This window comes from Heterocephalus glaber, unplaced genomic scaffold (assembly GCF_053883595.1).
Source record: "Heterocephalus glaber isolate CG9 unplaced genomic scaffold, H.glaber_assembly_v1.0 deba00001571, whole genome shotgun sequence".
Lineage (NCBI taxonomy): Eukaryota > Metazoa > Chordata > Mammalia > Rodentia > Bathyergidae > Heterocephalus > Heterocephalus glaber.
This window is the reverse complement of record NW_028258356.1, coordinates 8060217-8082001: the sequence shown is the minus strand read 5'-3', so window position 1 is coordinate 8082001 and position 21785 is coordinate 8060217. Positions and strand designations below refer to the sequence as shown.

Sequence of the window (21785 nt, the reverse complement as noted above, 5' to 3'; positions counted from 1 at the left end):
GTTTCCGGTGTGCACATTCTGAGAAGAATCTACCTTCTTGCTTCAGTTCACATATTGTAAACAAGTGTCTTTTCAGTGTTCTATTTAGTGTCACATTTTTGTGCCTTCTGTTGAATTTGATGCTTAAAAGGGCACCCAACAGGCAGTGCTGTTGTGTTCCTAAGTACAGAGGCTATGATGTGCCTTCTTGAGAAAATATATGTTAAATCGGCTTCATTTATGCATGAGTTATTGTTCTCTTGGCTGAAGTTCAATGGTAATGAATCAACAATAAATATACCACATTAAGGTTTTTGAAAACTGAAACGCATGCAAACCAGTGCATTAACTGGTTGTTAAAAATGTAATGACCTACATCTCTCAAGAAATAAGCATGAATTTCCCTTAGGAACGAGTATTTTCTAATTCAGTACTTGCAGTGATTATAAAACATTAACTACTGTGAAGAGTGAAAACTGTGTAATTCTACTTTGCAAAACGAGTTACATATATAGTTATGAGTCGCATGAGAGAAGTGGTATAAGCATAATAGTCTGAGGTCATCAAGGGAGGTAGGTCCTGACAGTCACTGCCATTCATCTCTGTATCTTAGTCAGCACCTTATCGCCTCAAGGCTCTTTCCTGTCAACTATCCTTTATGCTTCCATTATAAGTTAAATCTGTGCTTTTTTTTCTGCAACGCCCCCCCCCCCCAATATGTCCTTTAGGTTTCTCTCCCTAGCCTCAGAAATTAAGACTGGAAAAAAAAGAAAAAAGTAGCTCCAAAATCATACAGATAAAAATTATTTTATAAAATAAGACAAGTACATTAAAACTTTGGATTGTAACTTGTTCTGAGAGTGCTCCACAAGATGAGCAAACATTTCTAATAAATTTTAACTTGATAAATGAGCAATGTCTTGCAATACAAGTAATATGTGACACTGAATGTCACATGTTCACAACTAAGTCTATCGTTCTCTCTCACTGTAGGATTGTGGGTGATCGTCTCCCAAAAGCAAGGTTCCAGAGGAGATCTCGTCTGCAGAGAGGGAGGAGGAAAAAGGCAGGGGAATTCCTCACTTCAAATGACATTAGGGTGATGCGTAAAACGTGGGGAACAATGCAAAACTTTGTAGAAAAGCACCACCCATATAAGGTTGTAGCAGTGCAAGCAATTAGTCTGTTTAACAACAATGCAATGTCACATTTCTGTGAAATCTTCAAAAGGTGGCAAAAGCAAGTGTCATTGGACAGGTTCCTTGTTAAAGCTGCATGAAAAGAAAAAGATTCCACTGAGCCAACAGACAGCAATGATTCAGCTAAGTGACAGTGAAAGCCGTCCTACACAATAACCCTCCTCTCTCTTGTCTCCCTCACACCAGCCACAGTTTTCAAATATAAGTGCAGGTTACTTTGTTTTTCTTTATATTTTGTATTTTATTATTTTGTATTACAATATTGTAATCATTTTTATATGAATATTTTTGAGTTGTAGAATGAATCATTTGAATTCCCATTATTTCTTATGGGGAAATTCGCTTTGATATACAAGCGCTTTGGATTACAAGCATGTTTCCAGAAGGAATTATGCTCACAAACCAAGGTTTTACTGTATAAGGTTTTGGGGGAATAATCAGAATTTAAAGTATATGAGGGGAGTCGCTGCCACCGCGGCCGAGAGAGCGTTGGACGGGCGGGAAGCCGCGGCGGCCCGAGCCGGGGGAGCTGGGAGCACGGGGCGTCCAGGCCGCCGCAGCCGCCTGAGGGAGCGCCAGGGGCCGGCCCCGGGGAGTCAGGGCCGAGCCAACGGGGGGAGCGCGCGCGCCCCGACACTGTTGCCGCCTCGGGTCGATTTAACTCTATCCACAGTAATGGCTGCGGCCTTACCCAGGACCCTAGGGGAGTTGCAGCTGTATAATATATTGCAAAAAGCCAATCTGCTTTCTTATTTTGATGCCTTTATCCAACAAGATGGTGATGACGTCCAGCAACTCTGTGAAGCTGGAGAAGAGGAATTTTTGGAAATCATGGCACTGGTGGGCATGGCTAGCAAGCTCCTTCATGTTAGAAGGCTACAGAAGGCTCTGAGAGACTGGGTTACAAACCCTGGCCTTTTCAATCAGCCGCTGACTTCCCTTCTTGTCCGTAGCATACCTATCTATAAATTACCGGAGGGATCACCTACGTGGCTGGGAATATCCTGCAGCAGTTACGAAAGAAGTTGCAATGCCCAGGAACCTCATTTAAAAATCCCCAAATGTGCCGCTACCACCTGTGTGCAGAGCTTGGGACAGGGGAAGTCAGACCTGGTGGGGAGCTTAGCGCTGCAGAGTGTGGGCGAGTCCAGACTCTGGCAAGGCCACCACGCATCAGAGAGCGAGCACAGCCTCTCCCCAGATCTTGGCTCCCCCGCGTCCCCAAAGGAGAGCAGCGAGGCTCTGGATGCTGCTGCTGCACTCTGTGGCTGTGTGGAGCGCATGGCCCCCACCCTGCCGAAAAGTGACTTGAATGAAGTGAAAGAGCTGCTAAAAACCAACAAGAAGTTGGCTAAAATGATCGGTCACATCTTTGAGATGAATGATGATGATCCACACAAAGAGGAGGAAATTCGGAAATACAGTGCAATATATGGCAGATTTGACTCCAGGAGAAAGGATGGAAAACATCTCACGCTTCATGAGCTCACTGTTAATGAAGCAGCTGCTCAGCTCTGTGTGAAGGTTAATGCCCTACTGACAAGAAGAGATGAACTTTTTGCCCTGGCTAGGCAGATTTCTCGAGAAGTCACCTATAAATATACTTACAGAACCACCAAGTCAAAATGTGGTGAAAAAGATGAATTATCCCCAGAGAATTAAAGTGGAGAACTCGTTTTTTGACTCCCAGGATGGGTTTCCACACTTCCAGGATTCTGTGCAAACACTCTTCCAACAAGCGAGAGCTGAGTGAAGAACCCGCAGCTCTTAGTTCACAGCAGCCTGAAAAGGTGATGGCGAAGCAGACGGAGTTCCTGTGCGCCCAAGCTGGCTAAAAGAGACTGCAGCAAGCAGAAAGGCTGTCCGAGGGGCTGTACCGGCAGGGCTTGGGGGAATACAGCCCCAATGGGCTGCCTGCCGAGACCTCTGACGGCCAAGGAGAAAGACCTCTGAATCTCCGGATGCCTAATTTACCAAGCAGACAACCTCATCATTTTGTGTTGGATGGGGGGCTGAACAGACTTTACCCTGGTGAGGCCAAGTCGCACTCGTCAGAGAGCCTTGGGATTTTAAGACTACCCTCACTCAGCTTTCACCTTGGAAAAGAAAGTCATCAAAACAGAGGCTGAAGATTCAAGATAGCTGGGATTCTTGCACTGTTCTCTGGAAATGGCATCACATTTAAGGATAATGCTCCATCATAGAATTAAGCCTCAATAACCAATGTTGCCTCATTCAGCTCAAACAGATTTCATAGCCAAAGCATCAGGACTTATTCGGTAGTCTGTGGAAACCTGAAGACAAAACAGGAGCCACAAAAGAGAAAATCAAGAGTGCTGCAATCTGTAACAAACACTGACCCATTCATATTCCTGTGTAAGTCGCTTTGTGGAAAGGCTTACAAGTTAATATTGTAAGCATTCATTATTTAAGAATGTACAATGTACTTGTGTAATTTATAGAATTAAAATCTAGATGTCAGGCCTGTTTGGTCTAATAGATGTGGATAGTTTATTTTACTTGAAATTTTGTTGTCTATTTTAAGTGTATTTAGCGTAAATACTATTTTACATCACAGTTTAGAATCTTTGCAGTTGAAAAAGAAAGTTTAAGTAACATAGTTATTGGCAAGGTTCCAATGACTAGAAAAACAGAAAACACTCAATTTAAGCTAAGGAAAATACTGTGTATTTAATATTTGATAAAACTGATTTTGTTTAATAGGAAATATGTAGCATTTATTCAGTAATATCATTTTCCCTGGTTTAATCAGTGGGCATTTACACAGTAAATGTTGAAGGAAAGTTAAAAATGATTAGGGTAGAAAATTCATCTTACCTAACTGACCCAGATTGGCTTGTATAATAGCTACTTAAGGTGCAACAAAGAGAGGAAGCTACTACTTGGACAGAGAACCTGAAACAAATGGACTAATGTGTGAAAGCCTTGGTATTTCAGAATATGCTAAATAGGTTAAGACATAGTAGATTAACTTTAAATGTGCCAGAGATGGTGACTTAACAGAGATATGAGAGGCTCTGTGTTTTACATCCAGAAATGCTTCTCCCTGTGAAGGGGCCACAGAGACATGGTGGCTCTCCCAGGGCCATCTTCCACCAGGATGTCCCTGCAACCACATCTGCAGACACAGTTCTATGGAAGTGTAGTTAACAGCTATTAACTCAGTAATTATTTTGCCATTTCATTTTTTTACACCTTCCAGGTTTTTTAATGCAGTTTTTTTGGTAAAATTTATTCAACTTGACAGTATGTTTTAAATTTCCCCTGCTCAATTAATGGACTGTGTGCATACATATATTTTCTATATATATGGGGTATATTTAAATGTTAATAATGTACTGACATAATTATGAGAATTTCATATTTGAATCTATAGCAGTACCAAAAAAAAAAACACCACAAAGCCAAGATCTGCCAATATACATCTTTTTCCTGCTGGTTTAAGATATTTGACAGTTTACCTATTTCCTACAGGTTTACCTAACCCCATTATTGCCAAGAACAGTGTATAAACGTAAGTAATGTGTCTGCTTTTAGTTCTACTTCAGATCATAACTGTGTAACAAACAGTAAGTCATAATGTTACACTAAAATCCATCAGCCAAATGTTAAATGTCTGCACTGTGGTCGCTGACCACTGTCACATATATAGTTGCTTTTTTCATTTTGATATGTAGGAGAGCTTTACAGTAGAAACACCAGTAAACAACTTTTATACTATTAAAAGGCTTTTCTCCCTTCCTGAATGTTTTAATTGTACCATAGTGTTTTGCCCACTGAAGAAGCTTCCTGTGGGCCCTGCAACTTTGTTGCTAGCTTGAGGTTGATTATTGTGGTTGTATAGTTCACTGTGTGTAAAGTGTAGTATGAGTACAATTTAAATAGAATGTTCAGTTTTTAATATTAGCCATAGCACTGGTTAGTATCTCAGTAGTTTCATGAAACGTTTCCTGTATTCTACTCTATTTTGAGAAATTCTGTGGTCTTTTTTTTTATTGTGTCTTATAGTTCAAGTTTGTAGATTTTAATAAGCAACAGTTTTTAAAGATGCAATAAACTTCCAATTAATATTTATCCATCTTTCATGGACCGACAAACTGCATCTTTAAATCATAAATAAGATTCCTTAAGTATCATACTTTTCTGATCTTTCACGCTTAGTGAAGAGGAAGCACAAGAAAAATTTCAGTAGAATACAGTTATTTTGTAAACACTAATGTATTAAACTTGCTATACATTAAAGCAAATAATATATATTTTTATTTGATATGTATATATGAATTGTATGTTATAACTAGTTGATGTTTTTCATTGTGTTAGAGGTATTTTCACTAAATAAGGTCAACTGGTTACCTCAGTATTACAGCCAATATAGTCCAAGGGACCATTAAAAAAAAAAAAAAGTATGTGAGGGCCGAGGATTTAGCTCAGTGGTTCCACTGCCTGCCTCGCAAGCACAAAATCCCGAGTTCGATCCCCAGTACCAAAAAAAAAAAAAGATAAAGTATGTGTGATTTCATTCCCATTTCACGAGTATCACACTTATATTTTCATATAAACATTTGAATAAAAGAAACATTTAAAACATGTTTTCATATAAAGCTGGACTTTAAAAGTCATACACAAATAACATGTACTTAATTTACCACTATCTACACGTCAGGTATGTCCCAAGGTGGTTAGTTTCACAAGAGCTCTATGAGACAGTACTATTACCCCTCCTTCACAGACAAGCAAGTATAAAATTTAGTATTCTCATATTGTAATTTTTATTTGAGAAATTAACCAGCAAAATTTATTTAACACATTTTAAAAATGAAATATATTGCAATCTATTTTAAAGGCAGAATTATTTGAATTGGGTAATTTAAGTAAGACTTCTTTATTCTGGCTTCCCTTCAAAATCTACCTCTCATTCTCAATTCCTAGGATTTGGAAACCTGCATAGCTATTTTTATGCTAAATCCACATAGAGAAAAGAAAAAAGCCCATACTGTATGGGTTTTTAAAACTAATTTAATTTTTTCTTTTTGTAAGAGGCTAGTAATAAATATCCATTTACAGTTCTATGAAAGGACTTATTTTTTCACTTTAATATTTATTAATTTTAAAATATTTTTATCTCATTTGGAACAACTTAACCATTTTAGTGCACGTCTTTACTTTTTTAAAAGAAGATACTTAGTTGAATGGGGATAAAGCTTTTAGATATACTCCAAAATATTTATACAACACTTCACTGACTGTTGAAACCACTTCCAAAACTGGTGGCTGTTGACTTATTAGTTTTTTTAAGCACAAATCACATATTTTGTAAATCTATGAATTTAAGTCTAACTTTTAACTGAAACAGTAGAATTGTTTCAGAAAAATCTTAAATTGAGAGCACCAAAGGAAACTACCCCAGAGTCTAATGCAGCTAATGCAGTTAGCTGTACTAATAAGGCTTTATTGTGTATGTTGCTAATACATATTTCCTCATTAAATCCAAAGTTTTACTGTGAAATAGCATCACATTTTCTCTGTGAAGCTCAATAAATCATCTTCACTAGGAAAAAATAAAAAACACTGAAATTATATAACATTCTCAGGCATTAAGGTTTCATAATCTACTACTTTCCCTGGTTCTTTCCACTTAATAGACCAGGAGTACAGCAACAGTTTAAAATTATTTCGAGATGCAAATAAAAGGTTTTTTACTTAGATGTAAAATTTAATGTCCAATTTAGGAAACTCAAAGTTAGAAAGTATGTCTGGAATACCAAAGTTATCTCACAAGTGAGTACATTTCATAAATTTAAAATCAATGAGGTAATGAAAACAAGCAGATCTGTTTTATTTACATTAAATGTTCCAATAGAAGACATTCTAAGGTTTAATAAATTCTTGAGAAATAATTTGTAAGTGAAAGTACAATCCAAAGCCAGAATTAACTGGTGAAAATTGCCACATGGAAGAATTTAAATTCTCACACTAAGAAAGTGTTTAAAAAGTAAAGTGTTATACTATACTTTCTGAAAATAATTATAATGCAGTAAAAATATAAAATTATATGTATGACTACAATTCTGGAGCTCAAGTTCAAGAAATAAAATGAACATCCTTTGCTTTTCAAGTAAGACACAAGATCACTTACGCAAGTTTATCAAGTGAAACTAGGTATTTACCAAAACTGGAAAAGTTACAAGTCACTGAAAACTGCATCCCATTTAAACATTACCTTAAATACTTGTTATAGCAATATTTTGGAAAAAAGAATTAACAGATATCTATGAAATATGTCTATATTTAAATAAATCTTAACAACTGTAAAAATATCAAAATTGATATTGGCTTTATTTTTTGACAGTGACATGCATATATTGTACACAATTTCAAATTATAATGCTTTTAGAAAATATATTACACTGATAATTTGCCAAAGTTAGAAAATTTTTGACAATATAGCACTACATACTTTTAAGAGAACAAAGATAAAGAATCTTAAGATTAACTGCTACCCACGCCAGAGCAAAATAATATATTAAATTAGGACAATACTTAAGAGAAAAATAGCTTGATACTAAAACATCAAAATCAGTTTGGGAGTATGATGGTCTAGCTTAATTGTCAATTTGATTAGTTTGGGAACTGCCTAGCAGTGATGGCAAACCTTTTAGCTTACAATGGTACAAACAGCCTGCTGCAGCATGTGTCCCATAGGTTCGCCCTCACTGACCTAGTATTAGTAAAGCACATTTCTGGATGTGTCTGGGTGGTTATAGAGACGTGACCTTGGGTACCATATTTGGTCCCTCACCCCTTCTCTGGCACCATTCCCTTTCTCTGGGCACCATGAACTAAGCAGCCACGCTCTATCTACCACATTATCCCATCATGATGTTCCTATCTTGGAGCCAGCCAACTAGGGACTGAATCCTCTGAAACTGTGAGCCAAATAAACTTCTCTTCCTTTAAGTTGTAGGTATTGGGTATTTTGTGAAGCAATGAGAAAGCTGACTAATGCAGATAGGATTAAAGCATGTTGAGAGTTAGACAAAACTTGTTCTAATCCCTGCTTTACCAGAGACCAGCTAATGTGGCGTTGGGTTGCTTAAGACTACATTTTCTCCTAAAATGGAGGTAACAATACTAACTTATAGGATGTAGGTTAAATCAGCACTTAAGAAAATGCTTTTTAAAAACTCAGTAAATGGGGGCCAGGGATTTAGCTCAATGGTGTTGCTGCCTGCCTTGCAAGTGAAAGGTCCTGAGTTCAATCCCTGGTACCAAAAATAAAAAATAAAAAAAAAACCTCAGTAAATGAAGCTGTGTGGTCACACACACCTGTAATCCCAGCATTCAAGGTGGCTGAGACAGGAGTAATGCAAGTTTGAGCCCAGCCTGGATAACTTAGTAAAACACTGTTTCAAACTAAAAAGTAAAAAGGTATGTAGTTTAGTGAGAATACCTGAGGTTCAATCTCTAGTATCATGTAAAACAAAATAACCTCAGTAAATGGTAGCTATTATTATACACAGCTGTTTAAGACAGCTTTCAAAGCAACCTATTAGATATAAAGCATTTAAAAACATTTAGTTCACACTGTTTTAGGAATATTGCTTTTCTGTATAAATTATGAGTAGTTCAGTCCTAATGTTAAATTTAACATTTGCTTAAATAACAAACAAAATTAGTTTTAGATATGCTCTTTAAAACCAAAGGATATCGTTCCAAAACCAGAAGAACCATGTCACATACATCCAGAATTTGGTTGCCAAATATATCCCAAGGGGCAATGCACTATGCATTGAATGATCAAAAAAGGATCTGCAAAATATAAGTTTTATAAAATATGAACTCTATTTTCATCATAAAAATGAATACTTATTTAAATAAAATTTACATAAATTCTGCATGGCAAGCACTGGTTTAACCAGAATCCAAAAGTTTTAGGATGTTTACAGAGAATGTCATCACAGTAAAAATAACAGTAATAAGTTCACAGCTAAACTGAGTCAGCAAGATTCTGAAGTTCCTTTTAATTTACAAATAATTAAAATTATATTTCATGTATTTTTCAATTTCAGAATTTCAGCATACTCTGATTGCTTTAAATCAATAATTTACTTTAGTATGAACAGCAACTCCATCATCCAACATATTATTCCTCAAAAATGGATTATAATTTCAACACAATACTTAAGTTTTTATGTTTCATCATTATTTCTCATCTACATACTTCAGTTAAGGTTGGGGCACATCTTTTCAGACAAAATGAACTAGCTGATTTGGACTAAAGTTTTGTATTTGTAATACTTCAAGTTTAGGGATAAATAATAATAAATTTTATTAGACATAAACTGGATTAATACCCACGTAGGTTAAGTAGGGAATCTTGGTGACTTCCTATATTTATCTCTTTTGGAGTGCCTAGAGATGCTAAAATGAGGTAAGTTAACCAGAATTCAGTCCCTTCTTTTGAGTTAATATATTAGCACATTACCAGTTATTCCCATTCTTTTGTGAATTATTTTCACAACTCTTTTCTAAACGTTAGGTAAAAATGAGACACTAAAAGAATGGAAATTAAATGGGAAGTTCTGGAGCCAGGGATTTAGCTCAGTAGTTTCACTGCCTGCTGCCCAAGCGCAAGGACCCGAGTTCAATCCCAGGTACCAAAAATAAATAAATAAATAAATAAATAGGAAGTTCTGGATTACAGACACCACCTTAGGTTTGCAGAATGGGGCAAAACTAAGGCATGGGACCTAAAGATAAGAAGAGTAAAAGAAAATGGTCAAAACATTAAAAAAAAGGAAAGAATTTTTTAACAGCGCCTATATCGTAATTATGCTTAGGTTCACCCTGTTAAAATCAAACCTCTCCTTGTTTACTATCTGTGACCAAAGGAAATAAAATGCCTATGAAAATGTGAGGGCAATATTATAATTACACAGGAATAAACACTATGCATATTACAGTTACAGTTCAACAAATTTAAGTTCACTTCTACTGAAATTTTATTTAGAAATATTTAAATTTCTAAAACTACCTTTTAGCTTTAAAATTACATGCTAGATTTGTCATTAAACACCTTTAGAATCATTTTAATAACTGTTTTTAAAATCTAAAAGATTTCAAATGATAACTTAAAATTTTTAACAATAAAGATAAAACATACTACCATAAAGGCAATGTTCTTCTAAACATACCAAAACATATAGCAGGGTACAACTTTCATATACTATTAAATATAAAGACAATACACTTACTTTGAAAGAAATTGTACTGTAGCCCAAACGCCACCATACATTAGCCCTTTAATGAGCCAAGAATCAATATTTAGGTCTGCTATAAACCCAACTAGCCAAATAACTAGGAATGGAGTTCCTAGCATTACTTTCTGCCGAAATTCCTGTACAGAAACAAAACAATTATAAAGTTCCAAATAACCTTAAGAAGGATCACTGTTGTCTTTGTAAAAGCATGCAACAAAAGGTGAAATTCATCATTCAAATACAACTAATATATGCAGCCATTATTTAAGATGCTGGTCTCTGGAGACACTAAACAAACAATTTAAAAGGACTTTTTTAAGACTGTGAAAAATGAGAATAGTGTTAAGAGTAAGTTCTACACCATCAGATATGGGAGATTTGTGGTCTAACAAAGCCCATAGTAGGAATATTACCTTCTTCTTTGAATATCTGTCTAATGGCTAAAATTATATTACACATTTTAGCACCTTTTTCATACTATTGGCTTCTAGGGAAATAAACATTTTTTCATATAAATGATCCCATTTTACCCATTTCACAACTGTAACTCATTTTCTGAATAAATGTGTAATTTTAACTTAGACTGATAATTACAGATCAATTTCAGACTTTAATTTTGTTGTAGTATAACAATTATTCCAATATTTTTCTAGTACATGTGAACCTTGTATCAACATACAGAGATTACTTGGAGGAGAGTATATATAGGTACTGGAGGAAGAGAACAGACATCACCATATGAAAAAGTATTTTCTAAAATTATCTTTAATTTGATTTTAGTTAAAACGACTGTTTTCCCTCAGCAGTAATCGTATTTTAAGTAAAGACACTATTTTTTTTTTTTGTATCAGCAATCGAACTCAGGGCTTCACACTTGGCAGATCAGGCACTGTGCCGCTGAGCTACATCCCGGGTGCAAAGATGTTATTTATATAGAGTAAAACTGATCACTTTTTATGCATAATTCTCCAAGTCTTGATTAACATGTAAATGGTATAACCTGCAGCAAAGTAAAGATACATAACAGTTTCTGTCAAGTCCTAAAATTCCTCAATGTCCTTCAGTTCAGCCTCAGGTAACTATGAATCTAATTTCTATCTCTGTAAATTGTGGGCAAGAATGTCATATAAATTTAATCATAATGAATGTAACCTTTTAGGTCTGGTTTCTTTCACTTAAGAGAATGTAGATGACATTTAACCATGTTGTTGTGTCAACAGTTTGTTCCTAGCCAGGTGTAGTGGCACACGCCTGTAATCCTAACACTCAGGAAGCTGAGGCAGGAGGATCCCCATGAGTTCAAGACCAAACAGTTCTATATATCACAGCCAACAAATTAATCCCAATACAATCAAAATATAAAATATTTAAAACACACACACACACACACACACATATATATATATATATATATATTTCATCACTATAAACATACAACTTCCCTCCTTATTCTGATAGGTATATCACTATGGTGTAGGTGATCTGCATTTCTCTACTGGCTAATGATGTTGACTATCTCTTCATGTGCTGATCTGCCACCTGGACACCTTCTTTAATGAAATATATCTTCAGATCTTTTACTCATTTTCAGTTGGATTCCTCAATTTTTCCCTGTTGAGTTTTGACAGTTCTTTATATATCTGGACACTACCCTTTTGTTGGACATATGGCTTGCCAATATTATCTTCCAGCCTAAAGCTTATCCTTTTACTCTCTTCTTAGGGTCTTTAATAGAGCAAAAACTTCAAGTTCCCATTAAGTCTGGTTTATCACTTTTTCCCTTTCATGAATTGTACTTTTCATGTCAATTCTAATTAACTCTTTGCATAGCTCAAGATCTTGACGACATTTTCCTATTTCTATTCTAAAGGTAATAATGTTATATCTTATATCAAACCATTCTGAGTTAATTTTTAAATAAGGTTTGAGTCAATGTTTATTTTACTTAGTTCGTTTTTGCCTAGGGATGTTCAAGTGTTCCTAAAATACTAGGTGAAAAAGACTATTTATTTTCATGGAACTGCTTTTGCACTTCTGTCAAATGTGAGAATATCTTTGTGGTTCTATTCCTGGGCTATATTCTGTTCCATTGATCTGTAAGGTTTTCGCTCCAGCAGTATCACAACATATTGATTACTGTAGCTATAGAACAGATCAAAGTATACAGAAAATAGGTGATGATTCCTCTTTTGCAAAATTTTTAGCTCTTCCAGGTCCAGAATAACCTTAGAATAATCTTGATTATATATATATAACCTCTTGCTGAAATTCTGACAGGATTGCACTAAATTTGTCCATCAATTCATACCAACTGAAACATTTGCAATGTTGACTCTTCCAGTTTATGAACAAATTCTTTTTCCACTTTGTTAGATCATTTTTTATTTCTTTCGTCAACATTTTTTGATTTCAGTATACATTACATTTTTTGTTACACTTACATCTAAGAATTTTAATAAAATTTTTGAAACATTTCCAGCTCTAAATGTACTCTTAATTTTGGTGTCCATATGTTTACTCCAATAAAAAGAAAATGGATTTTTGTATAGCTTATCTTTTATCTTGGAATCTTGTTGAACTACTTTACTAGTTCTAAGAACGTCCTTTTAAAGTAGATTTCTTGAGATTTTCACAGATAATCATGTAAGATTATAAACAGGGATACTTTTCCCCCCTTTCTGATTTATATAACCCTTTAATTTTTTTTTCTTTATTGCAATAACTAGAACTTCTAGTATTATGTTGAATAAGAGCAGTCAGATGGATGTCTTTGCCTTGTTGATTTAGCAGTAAAAGCACTCAGTTTTTCATTACCAAGTACAATGCTTGTTGTAGATTTTATAAATGTTCTTCATAAAATTGTGAACTCAATTACTATTTATCTGAGTGTTTTTATCATGAATGTATATTGATTTCTAGGAAATGTTTTTTTCCTGCATGATTGATATAAATCTTAAGATTTTTCTTCTTTGTTAGTATAGTAGACTACACTGACTTATTGACAAAAGGATTTCAAGATTCATGGGGGATGGGGTAAAGTGTAGGCTTTATTTAGTTCAGGCCATTTTTGTCTGCACTCACTTGTGATTCTGGGTTGCCAGCTTTGTCAATCCCTATTCTTGGGTAAATGGGCCAAAAAGTAAACCCACAGAACTCACCACCATCAGGTACTGAGTCCCCAGCCACTCTACCTTTTCCTCTAAGAGTCCTACAACATCTAATTTTGCATTTGGTGTCAATGGTCTTCAGTATATTTAGTGGGAGGAATAGGAAAAAGTACATCTATTCCATCTTCCTAGATTTATTTTCATATAATAAATATTCAAAAGAAGAATATACATATATCACTTACTGGGTCATGGATTTTAAAATATTGAGGAAAAACTAGAGATTTTTCTCCAACCTTCTATTAAATACTGCACATGTGTTTAACCATTATCTGCCTTTTTTTTTTGGTACCGGGGATTGAACTCAGGACCTTGCGCTTGCGAGGCAGGTGTTGGAACCACTGAGCTAAATCCCCGGCCCCTATCTGCCTGTTTAAAATCTTCTAATCTTAAACATTCAAGAGCTTCTAAAATATTTCCTAAAATCAAGATTTCTTCCATGTCAGCCTACTAACATTGTCCAAAAACACTTCCTCTCCTTTGGGGATAATTTTTTTAAAAATAAAATAATATTTAGTCCTAGGTATCACTATTTTCTTATTCTTTCTTAGTTTTAGTTACAAAACATACTTCCATAGGTTATCAAACAATATCATGTTTATGATTTAAATTTTCCTAATGTGAGATGGAAAAATAAATGATCTCTCTGTCTCTATCTCTCTGTGTATACATGCATATAACCTGTGGCCCTTTAAAATTTTAATATATTTAAAGCTACTAATGGAAAGAAAAACAGGGAAAAACTCAACTTCTGAACTAATCATACTAACGTGCAAATGTTAAATTAAGTATCTCATAAATTTTTTATGAAACTTTGTTTTTGTTTTTTGGGGAGTTTTTTGGTACCAGGGATCGAACTCAGGACCTTGTGCTTGTGAGGCAGGTGCAGTGACACTGAGCTAAATTCCCGGCCCATGAAGCTTTATTTTTAAAAAGAAATTATACCTAAACACATTAACTTTATATGTATTTCATTATGCTACACAACTATTCATATTAATACATCTAAACTTTAAAAAGTTATTTTCATCTGAATATATACATATAAAACTTCAGAATATTTACAATCAACAAAATGAAAGCATAAAGATTATGTGATTTTGCAGAGTAACATATTTTTGTTATTAGCCTAATTATCATTAGTTATTAGTCACTTTTCACTCTGTTAAGTAAACTGCTCTAAAGTTTAGAGGGCAAGGTAATATCAAAATAAATACATTATTTTCTACATCATATCTAACAATTAACTAAAAGCATTAATATGACATGAAAAATTATTCATTATTCTCAGCTATGGGGTTTGAACATAAGCAAGTTTAATTGTTCTGATGTCTATGAAAAGAGCAGGAAACTTTTTGACTCATTAAGGGAATTTAAATTCTTGTAAGTAAATGAGGCACTGATTTCAAGTGTGTTTCCCTTCATTCCCTGACTTTTCCCTCTTGATAATAAATCAGTGTTAACTTTAAACAATTAGTATCATTACCACTAGAGCAGCCTGAGAAAGATATACATTAGAAGGTACTCAAAACTTAATCGCACTCAGAAACTAGTTACTGATAGATACACTCACTGTCAACTATTTGGGTATATAAAAAAATGTTAGTCAATTTCTCCTTTTTTGGTGGAAATACTGTTTTTAAGGAATCTAGACCCACACCTTTTGGTAAAATATTTTAAGTTTTGAAATTATCATTAGGCAATTGAGCCAACACTTATACAGTTTAAAACTGAAAGTATATGGATGATCTAAAATGAATTTTCCATGCAGTAGTCAAGAATGTAAGCTTTCTCCGAGAAAAAAAAAAAAAAAAAGTTGCACAGTATCATAATAAAAGAGAAAACTTAAATTAGAGCCACAGTTGCTAGTTTGAAAAAGACACATATTAGGACTGAAGTGCTTCACAATTTATTACCATTCAAACAAATGAACATATACAAGAAAAAAAACCTTTATTTATATATATAATTTAACAGAGAGTTGAATCAATTAACTTAAATTTATATTATAACCTACGGAGATTTAAATAATTTCATATATATCCATGCCTCTTAATTATTAGGCAACCTAGATCTTTACTTAAGCAAAGCCCTGAGAAACTTTGTTGTTTACCTTCATTGTATTCTGGGTAAAATATTTCTAAAATCACATTGGGAAATGGAAAAATTAAAGTCTGTGAATATTCAATCTAAGTAAATACAGCTACAAATCTTGAAAGTTTAGAGAATGAAAAATTTCAGTTATGCATTTACCTTATCAGCTTTTAGCTTTCTAAGGAAAGATGGATTGTCATATCCCTTTGCTTGCCTAGCCTCTTGCAAATGGTTGATCATCCACACATTTTTTCTTTGCTTTGCCAAATCAAGTGCTGATTCACCCTGATAAGATAATTAGAAGAAATTCACATTAAAATAAAACTCAGAATATTTCACTAATAACTTTTAAAGCACTTCCATAAAAATAAACTGACCACATTATTAACTCACTAACATTGTTTGACACTGGGTAGAATCAATTTAAAGAACCTAAATCATTACATATTTGTTATGATTTCCCAAAGTACAATCAGAAAGTGCATTTTCTCACCTTATTTTGTATACTACTTTTGCTTGCATTTGGATATATTAGAGAGCAAATCAAAAAGTAGGTATTTTAATACCTGCTGGATCAGTGGCTGTCACTAGATTTATCAGTAATTTTATACTTTAAAGATCTCATTAGTAGTATTTACTGCTACAAAACATCCTACTACATAAGTTGCCAGATGTCTTTCAGTTTTACTTCAATGATGGAAAGAGCCTTAAGAAGAGAACAGGGAAGAAAAAGAAAAGTCAAGTTCTACTTCTGCTACTATTGTACTGGCATTCTTGACCTACTTATAATAAATTATCCAGAAATTTCCAAAGCGATTAAGAAAAGTGAATTTTTAAAAAGTAGTTTAGTTCAAATTATGAACTTATAGCAGGTCCCTTTAATATAAACAAAAGAATGCCTAGGAGTGTAAGTGATTAGGACTAAAATGTATGAAATGAAGTAAGAAACAAGACATAAACATTCCAATCCTAGCTCTATGTTCCTTTTCTTCTTTTACTAATTTAAATTTACATTTCTCCTTTTGCAAATTAGTCAGACACCTACATTTTCATTCTATTCAGTGTCTTCTGGTATTTATCTACTTCTTTTAAATAGAAAAGTGAAATTACAATTGCTGTTTGTCAAAATTTAAAGAATGTATAGATGGCTACTCAAACTGATTTAGAAAAATAAACAATGAAAAATTTTTTCAAAATGTTAGGTGAAAAAGAACAAAGAAATAAGGAATCTTATAGTGCCTTACTCATGAGGGATGATTACTGATCAAGAATGGAGTGTTTTATTTCTCAAAAAAAAAAAACAAATAAAACATACCACTACCACCAACAGCAACAACTATTACAAAACAACAACAAAAAGCCCAACCAATCTTTTAATATACAACATTATTTAATAAGGAATGGGCTAATCTAGGTGAGTCTTTCACAATTAGGGGTGTTTATTTTAAATATCTCCTTGCTTGTTCCAGAATTCCATCACCTAAGTTGTCACAACCAGCTAATTAATCCAAACTATAAATATTACCTGAATAAAAGCAATCCCTTGGGTAACAACTCCCAGAGAATATCCTGCAGTTGCCTCGGTCCAGCTGAGCATCCCTTCCACTAGAGGGCCATGTGACACCTAAGGATTGCCTAGACAAAAAGATTGAGGGTGCTTTAAAAAAGATCTTTAAACTACTCCTCTAGTCATCTGACTATTTCTGTATAGTTCTTGTATTCAGCTGGTAAGCAAGCAATTATTTTTAAAAATTACACTAAAACCAGGGTTCTGAATTAAGACTTTATTTGATCACTCCATGTCTCAGCAAAACTAATAAATAATAGTACAACAGCAACATCAGCAAGAATCCACATGGAGCATTTATAGCTTATGTAAGTGGTTATAAAAGAAATTCTTCAAGGGTTTTGGTCAGATATACAGTATGGCAGCTTTGTCTAAATGAGACTGAAATTCACTGACAAGATTAAGGAAAATTCCTCAGAGACCATCTAGGTCAGGTATTCAAGAGGTAATAAATAATTATTTTCTGAAAAGTTTCTTTCCTCCTTTGAAGAAACCATGTGAGATCTTTCAATTATTAATGGTGTTCAATAATTTTGTATTCTATACAAACTAATATTTATGGCCTTTTATAATTTTAGAAAGAAAATATTACAATTTGAGGGCTTGAGTAGCACTCAAAATTTGTTTCCATCAAACTCAATTCATCTAAATATACCTATATAACTAAAAACATGCTAGGGGATAAAATGTTTTAAAAATTCAGAAATGAAGCCAGGGATTTAGCTCAGTGGTCCTGAGTTTGATCCTTGGTACCAGGGAAAAAAAATTTCAGAAATGAAACACTCCCCAAACAATGACTATGGCATAGACTATAGTTTTGATTTTTATTTTTAGTATACCAAATTACTTTTTCCTTCTATTGTTGTTGTTTAACAAGAAAAGATTTAAGTCTATTCTATGTAACTGTTATCTAGCATCATGGTTCTAAATTCTATTGAGTTATATTTAATTAAAGCTAATAATCTTCTCTTCAGAAAAATGCTAATGCAGGTAACTTTTTCTCTAACAATTTTAGGGGTCCGTGGACCCATTCTACCCAATGTCCCCTGGAAGACTCCAGAGTGAGAATCAAAAATTATTTTAAATTTATCTATCATTTAGTATCAACTGTCTTCAAAATTCCCTTATTTCTATAGAAGATCCATTTCTTTATATATTTAAAATTTAATTCCTTACTCAGGTTAATTTACAAAGACAAGTCTCAAAGTAATATTTTTAAGGAACCAGTTTAATCTTATAAGGAAAATAATTTTTTTTGGTACCAGGGATCAAACTCGGGACATTGCACTTGCGAGGCAGGCGGCGGAACCACTGAGCTAAATCCCCAGCCCTGAAAATATTTTAGAAGAAACAGGATCAACCAATAGTTGTATAATATAATGTATAATTTTTCGTATCTTTGAAGAATGTAACTCTTTATTGCTCTTAAAGTCAAATCCAGATTTGTGAGCTACCTACTGTTTCAGATCATTTTTATTAATTAGATTTTCCTAAGATTTAAAATGAAAAAAAAAATACAGGTATAAATAAGTAAATAAACTTTGCCAAGTTTCTGGACAAAGAATCTATGGTTTTCTTAGTGAAAAAGTGAATTTTTCTTTCAAAATCTGCAGCAATCTAAATGTACTTAATTAGCTTAATATAGAACATAGCTAAAAGGCACTTCAAATATATTAACAGAATCAATTCCTATCACCCTCAAAAAGTATTTCTCATTCTATCTTCACAATCTCAACATATACAACAAGAAATTCAGTTAATTAAAAGAAAGCTAAGTCATCAATATTTTCTTTTATTTCTATTCTAAAATGTCATATCCAAATCCATTCACTTCCTGCCATTTCTACTTTTTGGGTCCTAGGCTAAGCTAACATCACCCTTTGCCTGATTTATCACAACAGACTAAATGATCCCCCATCCTTTCCACTTAAAAAAATTCTTAATGCTTCTTTCTCAGCCAAAGTAATATTCTGAAGATTATACAACAAGACCACATCCTATCACCAGACTCTCTAAGTCCTTCTATCTGCTTCTCATGACTTGAGAATACAATTAAAGCTTCTCATAATGGTGCTGCATAGCTGACACCTACCTTTCTCAACCAACTTCATTTCTTTGCTCATTGTACTCTGGTCAAGCTGTCCTTTTTTTGTACCTCAACCATGACAGCCTGTTTAGGACCTTTTATTTGCACGTTCCTCTACGTGGAAAGTTTTCCTCCACATATCTCTCTGTATATAACTGGTTATGTTTTCAACAGAATTTAAGTTCTGAGAGAATAGGGACCTTATTTGTCAAACATTTTCACCACCCATCACTGAACAAGTACTGCTGAGTTAAAAAAAAAAAAAAATGGTTTCTATTAGAAGGTGGTGACTAATTCAAGTTCACTGGAAATGCTAGATCCCAGCAGAAAAGGCAACTTCAATCTCTTAATAACATAAAAAGTGCATTTTAAAACAAAAATCTACTTTTCAACAAAGCAAATAAAAAGGTAACTTTTCCTTGAGAGTATAAATGCTGCCTGAGCAAATGAAATACCTTAGATTTTATTTTCTACAACTAATGTCACTCCAGTTCACCTTGAATGTATGTGTCAGAAATCAAAACAATAAGAAGAATGTGTGTAGGAAAAACATACATGAATTAAAATAAAGTCAAGGAAGCTACATACCATTTTACAGATCTCTGTGTAACTAATGTGCCTCAATGTACAATACAATTTTTTTAAAAATACAAAATCATTTAAATAATTTCCTTTATTCTTACCATTACCATTTTATTGAAATTCATTACAGATTATTTCTTTTACTAAGATTAAAGATTTATGCAATGGTTAACAGGGATCACAACTTTTCATTACTTATATGAAAAGATGTTAAAATTATAAACCATACCTCAAATACTTAAAAGATCACGATAGAAGAGAAGTTATTTAAATTTTTTTATGGATAGAAATGATGTTTAAAAAACTCTAAAAACATATTGCTGGTTTCAAATTACAAAACCAGGTAGTCACCTTATTACGAAAGTTCTATGGCATTATTGCAGTTTCAATATACTATATGGCTACTGGCAGAAGAAAGTACACAGAATTTTACTATTTGTTATCTTGAAATTGGTTCAACTTTTTCAGTATTGTAACACTAAATATCTGGAAATGTATTCCTCGCACATCACCACTTTAGGAATGTGCATCTAAGCAGCAAAGAGAAGAAAAGTAACAGAAGCAATTCAGATAAGAAAACGTGAGCAAACCTCACTGAACTTTTCTTATGGGAATACTAAGCAGTATTAGTCAAACCAGGTTTAGTCAAACTTCTTCCTCATCTTTTGTCCTGGGTTCTGCCTAATTTACTAATTCTAGTATACAAACTTTACAAAGCACCCTAGTTAACAATTTTTGGAAAAGCAAAAATTTCTCCATAATTCCCAAGTGGCAGAAACAAATCTTGGCAGATGTGCAAATCTTCATTCATTCAGCCAGTAAATACTGGGAATGACCATCATTCAAGTGTCAGCCACTATGGTATGGTATGCTATGGTGACTTTCCTCTTTCACTGTGTTCGGTGGCAGTTACTGGATCATTCGAGCACTTGGGTGGAGACAAGATGAGTTGGAAGTTTAAAAAAAGAAAGAAAATATGTACATGATTTTATCAATTTCCTAATTTCCAGTATTAGGTATTTATTTTAACTATATTTGTAATTAGATTCATTTCTAAAAATTGGTATAACTTTAAATAAATTATAGTTAAAAACTAGTCCAAGCTCTTGTATTTTAGTAGTTTAAACTTCTCTTCTTAAAGTAACCAAACCAAGGATGAACTACTCATTGGAATGTAAAGAGATGCCCTGATCCAGCAAGAAAGACCTACTTTTTGATTGGCCATTTCAGGTAAGCATGTGGCTGAACTCTCTTCATATTTAATTAGCTCATATTCTTTAGACATTTATGAAACATGACTCAGAAAATACCATGAATTATAGCTAAAATTAAAGAACATTTTTCAATGGGCACAGTCACTTCTAACAATGATGTTTAAAGCCATTTCACAGAAAGAGTCCTGTTGCTGAAAGACTCGTTTTGGTGGATCCTGAAGCTATAAAAATGAGAAGGATTAACCAAAATTTAAGATTACCAATAGATTCTTCTTACATGTATTCATAAAATGCCTACAAATATCTAAATATTCAAAAGAGTAAACGTTAATTGTGCTTGGCTGTTAAGACAATTTTGTACTTTTCCTGTGTTAGTTCACCATTTGGGTGTGGGGGGGGAGTCTCCTATAAATAGCATAAAGGTATTTATCAAATTTTAAAGTTCTGACCTTAAAAAAAAAGCAATAAAATGACCAAGTCAAGAATTACTAAAATCTATGACAAGGGGTTTAGCTACAAACTTAAATTGTCTGTAATGATCTTAAGAAACCACCAAAGTATTTCTTTTCATCTACAAAAAGTTATATAATCTAATTTCCAAAAGGAGTATGCATTC

The 21785-nt window shown here is 33.7% G+C and overlaps 1 protein-coding gene and 1 pseudogene across 6 annotated transcripts in view; one reads left to right on the top strand and one right to left on the bottom strand.

The window, feature by feature from the left end:
* The window catches only part of Zdhhc17 (zDHHC palmitoyltransferase 17), an 83178-nt gene that overhangs the window by 19399 nt on the left and 41994 nt on the right, over nucleotides 1-21785 (bottom strand). For 4 of the 6 annotated variants that reach the window (XM_004845004.4, XM_087192467.1, XM_087192466.1 and 1 more), the window contains 3 exons: nucleotides 15880-16005; nucleotides 10454-10596; nucleotides 8908-9008 (listed from right to left, as the gene is read on the bottom strand). In XM_004845004.4, the coding sequence (XP_004845061.1) occupies nucleotides 8908-9008; nucleotides 10454-10596; nucleotides 15880-16005 (370 nt within the window). Of the gene's footprint in view, nucleotides 1-8907; nucleotides 9009-10453; nucleotides 10597-15879; nucleotides 16006-17245; nucleotides 17356-21785 lie in introns of all 6 variants that reach the window. The other 2 variants (XM_087192469.1, XM_087192468.1) reach the window with 1 other exon arrangement.
* On the top strand, nucleotides 1829-3675 carry LOC101704430 (NGFI-A-binding protein 1 pseudogene; annotated as a pseudogene).